Source organism: Rhipicephalus microplus, chromosome 7 (assembly GCF_043290135.1).
Source record: "Rhipicephalus microplus isolate Deutch F79 chromosome 7, USDA_Rmic, whole genome shotgun sequence".
Classification (NCBI taxonomy): domain Eukaryota; kingdom Metazoa; phylum Arthropoda; class Arachnida; order Ixodida; family Ixodidae; genus Rhipicephalus; species Rhipicephalus microplus.
In genome coordinates this window covers 128041963-128053612 of record NC_134706.1, presented here as the reverse complement: position 1 = coordinate 128053612, position 11650 = coordinate 128041963, and the positions used below count along the sequence as shown (strand labels likewise).

The 11650-nt window shown below is 46.6% G+C and overlaps 1 protein-coding gene across 1 annotated transcript; it reads left to right on the top strand.

Moving 5' to 3' along the window:
• The first annotated feature begins 1942 nt into the window (after nucleotides 1-1942).
• On the top strand, nucleotides 1943-8969 carry LOC119179070 (prolyl 4-hydroxylase subunit alpha-1). The gene is made up of 2 exons (XM_037430146.2): nucleotides 1943-2836; nucleotides 8214-8969. The coding sequence occupies exons 1-2, from the start codon at nucleotides 1943-1945 to the stop codon at nucleotides 8706-8708; spliced, it is 1389 nt and encodes a 462-aa protein (XP_037286043.2). The 3' UTR covers nucleotides 8709-8969.
• The last annotated feature ends 2681 nt before the right edge of the window (nucleotides 8970-11650 follow it).

Here is an 11650-nt window from a genome sequence, read left to right as displayed (position 1 = left end):
CATAATCACCGACTCAAGGGGTGCCTGTCGCAATATTGAACAGCCTGTCGCAATATTGAACCTTGCTTATAAAATTTTGCAGAACAGCAGCTACCTAGGTGCCCCCGCGCACCGAACGATCATATGGGCTTCGGCTCACACGGGCCTCGATGGTAATGAGACGGCCGATGCCGCCGCCCGCGCGCTCACTCTCCGGGCACCATCCTCGTCCCCTACCGATCCGGAACTCGAACCCAATCCCGCCTACACCTTTAAGGAGGTCACACAATTCTATCAATCCGGCCATAACGTCTATCCGAAACCCTCTAAGGGCCTCACGAAGGCGGAGGAGCGAATACTCCTTCGCCTTTATACTAAAACTCTATTGGGCCCGGCAATCATAAAACACTTTGAGCCCGCTTGCATGGGGAAGTGCCCGCATTGTGAGGAAAATTCCTCTGACATTTTCCACGTGGTGTGGGCATGCCAAAAAAACCCCAAACCTTACCCCACTACCCAACCCTTCGCGGGAGGACTGGGAGGCAGCCCTGCTCGGCTGCTCTGACCTGACGGCCCAACGGGCCCTGGTCGAGCGTGCCCGGGCCGCGGCCAACGCCAATGGGCTCCCGTAAGAGGGAGCTCACCTAGTGTTTGTACGGGGCGGCCCCTTCAGGACCGTTTCCATCCTCCCTGTAAATAACATCTGTAAATAAATGTTTTTCAGCAGCAGCGACCTTTTATTGTTCAACAAAGCACAGGAGAAATCTCCCACCGGCACCACCTTGCAGGTCAAAATGTAGCACTTGTTACACACTACGGCTACGACTACGAGGGACGAACGGGGTGCCTTTAAGGAGCTTCGCCCTAAAACCTCGTAAACCTCTTCTTTTGCGTCTCGCCGCGTGCCGCTCCTTCGAAGAACTGCCAGCCTTTTTTTTTTTCCAGCGCGTGGTGTGGTGACACGTGCAGCCAGCGTTGCATGGCGCGTTTAGCTTGGCGCGTTTGGCTTGTCAGTTGGTCTGGCAAAATTCATAAGAGCAGGAAGCGGCGCAAGATTTCAGTAGATGCCTAACAACATGCGGCAGTATTAATCAATATTACAAAAAAACATTTTGTCTACCTGTTGCATTATTGTTGCAGAATTGTTACTAGGGGATCGATAACTACGCATTAACGTTAAATAAAATTCAGCATGCGCAATGTTGATGTCACTGCTCCTTTGACGCCAGCGAATACAACGATAACGTTTTGTATCCCTCTCTGGATGGCAGGAGCAGCCCACCTTTCTTACATCACTGTTTGGTAGAGTTATGCGAGACTGCGTCTGCTGTAGTTAGCTACAAGCCTTAGCTTGTATAACAATACGATTTCTTGCTATCGCATTCTGTGCTTTGCTATTGTGATGAAATGCGTTTTTTTTTGCTATCAAGAGTTTTATTTTTGCTGCGTTGGCCGCGCAGAATTCCGTGAAAGTGGCTTAGTAGTATAGTTTCCCGCCGAAAGACCACAGGACAAACGGGAAAAGAGGCCGTAATATTTTACTAGGGGCCGTAATAGTTCTGTGATTCCGGTATTTAAATGATTGCGGCTAAAATATGTTTTTTTATTTAAACATCTTACAGTCTAGTGCTACGCGAACGCACCTGTGCCCCCTGCCTCGATGTTTTCCTGAACAAAGTGAGGGTTACTTTCTACGTGCAAGATCACTTCTCCTGTTTCGAGTATGACGTTTCCCTTTCTCTATCTGAGTATCGCTCACAAAATTACTCACGTCAGTCGTTGAATTCCTAATGTCTATTTTTGTGTGCTTTCGAAAGCCCTAGCTTGAAAAATTGTGCCAATGAAGAAAATTCGAAGCCAATGAAGAAGAAGAATGCCTGCTGCGTGGTGTTGGGTGATTTCAGTTTGCTCGCTATTTTATCCTCAACCATGCATTTCTGACTTGTTCACGTCTACCCACGACATGCTAGAGTCGATGACTACCGAGGCTCTCAGCTTGGAAGACGCCCGTTTCTTCTTGTCTCTTGAAGAGACCCGCTTGGACCGAGCCGCCACGCATTACCAGGTGCGTTTCATTAATCACCCTCGCATCGGATCCGACACGGCTTTGAGTAAGTTCATCTACGCTTCTCGCCTGTACGATCTGTATTCAGACCTCACTGCGACAGCGTCTGGCGACGCGTCTTTGGAGCCACTGTTTTCGGCCTTCGCAGCACCTTCATCGCGTGAGTGGTGGCCGGCTGACAGCGACGTCAGGGGAGTCACCGATGGCCTATGCAAACTACAGCGAGTCTACGAAGTGTCAGTCGCACGAATAGTGTCCATGATTGATCGTCGGCTACAGCCTCTTTTGCCGCGAGACTTCATCATAGTCGCAAGAGGCTGCTACGCAAAAGCGACGCACGGTAACACAACAGCCTGGTCTGAACAAGCACTTGCTCGAGCACGGTACACGCAAGGTGGCCTCAGTAAAGTTGAGTTGGGGCTTTCGTGGCTTCAGGTCAACGACGCAAGGCGCGCGGCCTTGAAATCAAAGTACCAGCACCTGTACCCTGCCCCGCCAGAAACTGACGTGGACGAATACAAGCCAGTGTGCGTGGAAAAGGGTGATTTTCGAACGACTAAGGCTGAACTCACTTGTGTCCTGTGGACTGGCGATGGAGATCCTCGGTTAATACTTGCGCCACTCAAGGTGGAAGTGTTGTCCCAAACGCCTCGCGTCGTGGTATTCGCCGACTTCCTCAATCCGTCTGAACTGGCCTACATGCAGGACTCTGGGCGTACAGGTTTGCAGCGAGGAAGCATATATGACTGGGAAAATCCATCAGGAATAACCAGTTACAGGCGCATCAGCAAGGTATCATTGCTTGCATTATTAGTTTATAGTTGCTCCCGTATAAGCAAAATTAAATTCTTACGATAGCACAAAATAACAGGCCTACAACAAATGTTATTGTCCTCAGACCAAAGGACCTTGTGATAATCAAGCTTAATGTTCTGTCGACAAGTTCACAATGCTCACGACATTTCTTGTAGGCCAGTTTAGGCCGGTCTAAATTCACGCAGCTGAGTTTGGAGTTTTATGTATTTTGCTTTTGCTGATAATGTTGATGTCGCTGATGCTATGGTACCTAGCTGTTTTCACGAAATATTGTTGTTAGTGAAAGAATGAGTGATGAGTGTAATTCAAATTGTGAGAAATCCCTGCAAAAAAAGGCGTCGCCCATTGTCAAAAAGGCAAGTTATTAGCCCAAACATATCAATGCAACACTGCTCATCAGGTTGGATCAAAGAAATAAGCTATATCCTTAGCGCAAATTCACTGAGTGTACAAATATTTTAAAAGTTGTTAGGAAATAGCAATAACAAGTGCATGACGCATGCAAACGCATAAGCGAAATCAAATAGATAGCAAGCCAGGACTCTCAATTTGATGTTTAGATGTGTTCGAAAACGGACCATTCTGGGTTCCCGACAGTAGCAATGTACAGAACTTCATCAACCAAGATATCTTTACGAAAACCCCTCCCTCCTCTTAATCAATTATAGGGGACCGCAACCTTCTTCCTTTTCTGGCCACGTGCATAGGCCTACACACACTTATAATCTCCGCGGAAGCTTCAATTGGCCCCGGGAAGTTAGGGTGGTGCCGCCTGAAGGGAGGCCTGGGTGACGTCACGGCACGAACTCTTCGATTCTCGCTTGCACACGCCTACATAACAATGCGCGTTCGCTTCATGTGCTGTTCCGCTGTTTGCGCTTGCTTTTTGCTTGCTTCAAGCTATGGGTGAATGACGAAACCAGAATCGATTATTTTTCTGATAAAACTATAAAAAGTTTATGTTTGGTTATGTGCAATCGCTAAAGGTGCTCGCGCTTGGTCGTATATAGCCGAATATGAAAGAGGTGTGCAGGTGTGTGTCGTACTGATGACTCCTATTATACGTTTTATTACTGCTAAAAGCAGCCGCATTCCAAGTTTTAAAAGCGAGAAGAAGCTCTTGCTTATAAACAGCAAACTTACTACCGCATGATGATGTCGTGAACTTGAGATGCAAGACGAGATGTTTACATTGTTAATTTGAGTTGTTCATGGGCGATTCTTTTAGGAGATAAGCGGATTTTCTCTCCGTCAGTATTATTTATTTCAACGTTATTCATGTATGTACGGAAAGCACTTTTACTGGTGTGTCAAGCACAACCCTCGCGTGCTTTGTGAAGTTTCGCAAGATATCTGCGATGCACTTGCCCTTCGAACTGCCGCCGCAGCTGTTGTGTCTATTCCCTCGTGTACTTGCTCACTATCCGCGTTGTTTTGTTTCATGCTTCTCTGCTTTTAGTGCTTCATTTTACTGAAGTTATTCAAATGAACTGCGGTTGAAGTTAACATCCGAAATTCTTCCCCATTCATGTCTGATTCTGTCTGCGTGCAGCATGGTAGCAACGGTTCTGACGTGCATTTAAATACCAGTTTTGATAGACACCTCACAAACTAATTTCTTCACAAAAGTTAGCTGTAGGTAGACCTGACGTGCAAAACCAGTGATCGCCTCGTTGAGACAAATCTTAAGTATTACTTGGTCATGTCTCTGAGCGCACCATCGCGACTTTTTCGCCGCCCCGCAACGGTGGTCTAGTGGCTAAGGTACTCGGCTGCTTACCCGCAGGTCGCGGGATCAAATCCCGGCTGTGGCGGCTGCATTTTCGATGGAGGCGGAAATGTTGTGGGCTCGTGCACTCAGATTTGGGTGCACGTTAAAGAACCCCAGGTGGTAAAAATTTCCAGAGCCCTCCACTACGGCGTCTCTCATAATCACATGGTGGTTTAGGGACGTTAAACCCCACAAATCACAATCAATCGCTACTTTCTCGCGTTGAATTGGAGAATCTTCACTGTAAGCGGTGCTCCCACGTCAAGTGAATAATACGGTTTGGGACGTGGTGGCAGATCGGGGAAGCATTTCAGACAAACCAGGGTATACGACTACGGAACTCCTGGTGACTATTGAGAAGAATTATGTGCATATGTTTCGAGTGAACGGTTATATCAATATTTTCGGAATTGTGAGTGTGACGTTAATACTTCATTTTACTTTCCGAAGTGGAAAGTGACTGCCTATCAAAAACAGATTCAAGAAAAGTGTCCATTTGTAGATAGCGCAATTCTGCCAAGTCTTTTTGATTGTTTCCATGTGCATGCGTAACTTGCACTCTAAACTGTGATAGATATTCAGTGAATTCAAAGCATCTCAATTTGCTTTGTCATACTTCAGCTCACATATTTTTTTAAACCCGAAGTGTATGCCTAGTTGTAATCATGTTCTAACACCGACTTCGCAATGCATGGGGTGAAAACAACGAGCGTCTTGCTGACCTGCATCACTGTTTTCACAGCAATGGTTTTGTTAAGAGGGTCGTCAGCCCATTCTAAGCTTAATAACGACAACTCTTTGCAGCTTGGGTAATTTTCACTACCTGTGAAACCTTCTACCTTGTTCCTTGAAAGGTTGGCGTCTCAGAATAAACGATTGTCACCACCATATTTCAAAAGAGCGGTTACACGGTGGACGCACAAAAGGCGTGAAGTGGTGGCGGAGTAGGTCAGTCCTCGCCGGGACGTGCCGTCACCACGACCACAGTGGCGTCAGTGCTTGTTCTCGGCGCTAAGAACAGTGCAGTGGTCCATTACAATGAGACGCAAAGACGCGCACACCACTCAGACCTCCAGCGAAGCTTTCAACCACACCTCACCCCCAACTCGGTATATTGTGCTTGAGTCCAATGAAGTATCTCCCATAGTTTGTATATATGACATCTGAAGTACAGGGCCCTATGGGTCGTTGAGCAAGAATGGATTAGTTGAAGTTAAATGAAATGTCAGCGTAAAAAGGAACACATGCTAGGTGAAATTTCAATAAAATTCTATATATGACAATAAAGGAAATCAACCTACTTCAACTTTCGTTTTAGACCGTCTATACATTAGATAATAAAATGGAATAACAGCTAATCAAATATGTTACTGAGAGCCCGGGATAAAACAAATAAATTAAACCAACACGTATTAGCTTTGCTCATAGACCTTCTCCAAACTAGGGTTAAACAAATGAAACAAACAAGGTATTTTTTTCTTTAAAAAATTTATAGTCTAGGCTTACGCTGATTATGCGAATTTCGGTTTCTGTATAGCCTACATTAGATGAAACATAAAAACACAATCACCAGTCTTAAGTTCTTTGATTATTTGCACTCTCTAAATTGTATCTAAGAAAGGTAACCGAAGATTGTCAACTTTTTACCAATTGTCAGTAGACTTTGTTTTCATGAAATATTAAACATATATAAAAATTTTCTCCAAGAAATTCACTGGTCCTTTATAGTAACCGTATTTTTGTAAGAAGGGGGTTTCATGGTGCACTGCTGATCATGATTAAGCCTGATCCTGATTCAATTGTTAAGAGTGGTTAACCCCTTGTGTACCTTTTGTAGAGACGTCAATCGTGATAAAAAAATCACATCATATCTACGGAGTGAATGATGATGAGTGGAGCGAAGCGTCCGTCCATCAATTCGTCCGAGTATCTCTTCTTTCGTGCATGCGTCCATGCGTATGATCGCGTTCGACAATGCAGACGGCGTGCCGGTCACACCGTCAAGACGCGAGCCGAAGAAGCCGAGCGCAAGCGTTTTCAACGCACCCGCCGCTGAGGTTCATCCATGCCCCACCAACGATCCGCCACTTACGGCAACTATCCCGTAGACTGAGAAAGGTACTTGTTCTACGTGTACGCAGACACAGGCCGGGCAGCAGCCAATAGGAGAGTAAAGGTGCAGTGCCATCTCAAAAATCCTCAACTAACTGCAGTTTGATTGTACTTCTATGAGACAGCGCTGTCTAATATACTGTTCGAGAGATACTGTCTTTTTTTGTTTTTCGTCTCTTAATCTCTAAGTTACGCGTGACGCAAGACAAGGTTACACTAAGGCACCCCTGAAGAAAACTTCGACCATCTCCCCGAAGGGAACCCTAATAGGATGCGAAGCAATGTCGTTGTGCACGATGGCATGACGGGTAGAACGTTGAACAGCACTAACTTCGGTGTTGTAGCGGTGAGCGCTGGAAGATTAGTTTGAAGCGATGGCTGGCGTAGGTCTTGTTGGTGGCCCGTACAGACTTGTTTTAACGCGTACGTTAGGTGCGCGTCAGGTTTATTGCGCTTGAACCAACAAGTCGGTGGACGCAGCAGGTTAATGGATGCGGGCTAATGGACGCAACGACAACTGCGGGCGTCACGGCGTGCGCGCGGCAGCAGAGGAAGAGAGTGACGCCAGCGCGCACGCTGGGGGGAACGTGACATCAATGTGCAGAGGCGACATGACCTGCTTCGCACCGCGCCAACACCTGCGGTGCGTTCGCACGGTGGGACAGCGTTGCACAAACTGGTTAAAGAGGTGCTTCAACGGCGTGGTAAATGACTTGAGGAGACATATTCCTTAACAGTGTGTGAACACACTCAACAGTACAACACTACCTCAAGGTCCCTTTGCTTCGAGCTATTTTATCATCCGTGGTGTTCACTGCGCCTCCTAATAATTGAGCTGTATGTGGTCTGATAATGACCCGTTATTCTTGAGCAACTTCTTATGGACCACCGACAGACGTCAACCCACGAAATTATGTTTCATAGAAAGCTACTTTCCTAATCACCCTTTCGACTCATGTTCTCACTCTACATTCTTCCGCGTTTATCCTCCTCCTCTCTCTCTCTCTTCACCGTGACTGTGCTACCTCCACGTTCTTGTTGCCCTATCGTACATTATAATCAAAGGCTCGGTTTTGAAGCGCCAGGGTAGTCAAAAAATTGAAAATGCGGCTTAGGTGTCCACACTAGCATCTTTGCGAAGAACAAGCAGCATATAAAATACTGAAGCTTGGTTACCAAAAAAAATCAGGCCACAATGGCCAAATAAATCCTCATATGGCGTTTAGCAATATGATTATAAGGAATGATGTAGCGAGAGACGCAATATACGTTTCTACTCTCTCGTGTTTTTTAGCGTGCTGAAAGGAGCACCACTGCGTTTCGGCCGCATGCGAACGCTTGAGTCCATGGGAAGTGAACCCCTGCCCTCGAGCTTTGCAGCACAGTGCCCTACGTGCTGACCTACCACGGCAGGTGATACTAGGAAAAAAACAGCACTGAGGATATTTTCCTGTTTGGTTCTGAACGCAGGTGTCCTGGCTATGGGACACTAAGCACCCTTTCCTTAATTCATTGGGTCGTCGCATCGGCATGGCGTCTGGACTCTCTTTGGAATCATCCGAACCTTACCAGGTGGCTAACTACGGTCTCGGTGGACACTACACGCCGCACGACGACGCCAATAGCTTCGACCAGATCGCGGACGAGTGGGACACGGGCAGCGGCAACCGTGTGGCCACCATGCTGCTCTATCTGACAGACGTCGCGTTAGGTGGTGCCACAGCATTCACCCATCTGAAGCTGGCCGTGAAACCTCGGCGTGGCTCGGCACTCTTCTGGTACGACCTGGCACCGTACTCGGGTAACGACAGACCCATACACTTTTCCTTCTGGCACCAGAGGAAAACATTGGAAGTGCTTACAAAACACGTCGGTTGCCCCGTTTTGTGGGGTACCAAGTGGATAGCCACAAAATGGATTCGCGAGCGCAACAATGTGGTGGTTCGCTTTGATTACCCTGGGTAACCGAATACCTATTTAGCGCTCATCGTTTTTTCCAAGTTCCACGGCATCAGACAACCAACAACTCTGCGCTGAAGTCTAGCATCTCTTACTTTTGCGTATCACAGGTGCCAGCTTTAAAAGAAGGACGCTGGTCATTTGTGCAACAGCGCCAAAACGCGATGAATTCCCGGTGTGCGATTCCCCAAGGAAGAACAGTGCTTTTGTGCAAAAAAAGTGCTACTCATTCTACGAGATCACTCAAAACCACAGATTGTTTGCGATATGGCCTGTTAGTTTTCTATATTCACTTTAGAAAATAAAACTATAATAACAAAGTGTAGCATGTGGGGAGGTACTCGCTGTGAATTGGTGTTTGTGGTATCTTGACTTCTTTTGTGCGTCGGTGTTTGCACTTTCTATGTTTTTAGCAATAAAACAACAAAACTGATTTTAAATCCGGGGAATTTTGTATTGGCACTTACTCGCAAATCCGGCCTCGGTGGTGGCGTCGGTAACCCCACTGCGCAAACTCGCGTCTCATGCAGCATGCTTGCGTCTCGTGTCAACTGTTCCTCCCCCATCCTCTCTCATCTAGCAAGGCCAACGCAGGCAGCGTCTGCATTCGGCAACAAATTTCTGTGGCAGCGCAGCCAAAGGTATGTGGGTGGATCTTCTGCACATGTGTTACTAGGCGAAGTAGTTTGTTTTCGTGCGATTTCGGTTTCGGTTTCGCAAGCGCTTCCAAAATGTACTTTTTCACACGACCGCCATGCAATAAGTGTTAGATTGGTTTGGGAGGCAATAAATAAAATGTTCATTTTTAAACTAAAAGAGCACGAAGCTTCTTTGGAGTGTTGACATTTATTTAGAAAAAAATTATTGGCAGATTCCACGTACAGCGGGAATCGATTACACGCGAAGCACGACTGAGCAGTGTTGATATGTCACTTTAAAATCAGCACAACATTACAATGGGGAGGTAAATGATGCCGTACATGACTTTCGAGTCATAATTATCTTGTTTGGATGTGTCGTTTACTTCGTCATCTATTCCCGTCACGTGATACCAAATTTAGCATATGTAGAGCTAAGTAAACGGCCGCAAGCACGTTTTGAGCGTGGTATGTTGTCATGTTTTCACATGGCACGCGTGTCAGGATTATCATGTTTGCACCATTCGTATACTTTGTCATTAATTGTCTTAACGTAACAGCAAAGTTGTTATACGTGGAGCTTGCAAAATGCCTGTGAGCGTATCATGAAGGGCGCAATTTACTTCATTGTAGCATTGACACATGCGCACACTGGGCAAAGCGACGCTACGTTAGCAAAACGCGAGCACTCTGTAGTCTTATGCCAGGCACGACCAGCGTCCGTCGGCGCGGCCCGACGGTAATCGGCGCGAAATGCGACATGCTGTATTTCGTGCCGATGCGTTACCCAGGCAAGACTGCGTCTTCCTCTTTTCTTGACGAAGGGATTCCGGACGCGCTGAAACGCGCATGCATTAAGCAACGTAGCACGGTGCGCGCCTGCGAATAAATGGCAGGACCTGTGCCTGGGGTGGCAACGCCGGCGTGCCCCGACGAAATGAACGCGGGTGAGCACGCGCACCGCGCCACGTCAAATTGTATAGGCGCCTTGACTGTGGCATGTAATCATGTTCTCACGTGACACGAATCTCATGATTATCATGTTTTCACCAGTCACATACCTTCGTCATCCCTTGGCGTCACGTGATACAAAATTTCGCATATGTGAAGTTAGCGAAACGGCCGCGAGCGCATCATCAGTGTGGCATGTAGTCATGTTTTTACATGACACATATGTCGTGATTATCATGTTTGCATGTGTCAGTTACCTATGTCATTCGTTCGCGTCACGTAATACTGAGTTTGGTATATGTGAAGCTAGCAAAATAGCCTCGAGCGCATCATGAGCGTAGCATGTAGTCATGTCGATACATGACACACATCTAATGTTTATCATGTTTGCACCAGTATCATACCTTTGTCATTCATTCACGTGCCATAACACGAAATTTGGTACAGGTGAATCTAGCGAAACGGCTGCCAGCGCATCATGAGCGTGGCATGTAATCATGTTGTTGCATGAGACGCATCACATTATTATCATGTTTGCACCAGTAACATACGTTCATCATCCATTCAGTACAAAATTTGGTATATGCGTAGCTGCCAAAACGGTCGCGAGTGCATCATGAGCGTGGTATGTATTCATGTTGTACATGACACGCATGTCATGATTTTCATGTTAGGGTCTGTCGCCTGTGTTAGCCATGCAATCATGTCATACCATACTAGTTTTGCAACATGTAATGTGAACAGAACCACCGCAAGAGCTGCAAGACCTTGAAATGTTAGTCATGACAATCATGAAATACTTATCATGATTTTCATGCTATGACTAGTCGAGCATGTTTTTTCATACAGCCGTGTTATGCCATACCAAGTTTGGTAACGATACCACTATCGAAACGGCCAGGAGAGCTACAAGTTGTAGGTGGCTAGATAGATATATAGATGATAGATACACTCAAAGTCGCCGAAGTTCGCTAAGAAATGCTTCGCATTTAAAAAAAAGGGTACGGTCGAGCAGGTACTGGGCGATTGGAACAACGCAAAGCCAAAAAATAATTTCCTCTATATCAGTGCATGCTCGGTGAGCATCATTCTTCACCCTCCTTTAGAGACGCAAAAACTTTCTCAAGACGCTCATGCGATTTTTACGGGACGCGAAGGCATCGGTGGGAAGCAGAAATTTCGGCACCGATCAGTATTGAGCGGGCGTCTGACGTTAGTAAATCGAAGTGGATGAAACGCAATCTTTCCTCGGCGAAGCCTGCTGTGTTTGCACAGTCAATGGGTAATATACAGTAATGCGAGTGTTTCCCAGGCAAAGCGGAAGGAACGACCCCCTCCGTTGACGCCAACGGGAGCGGT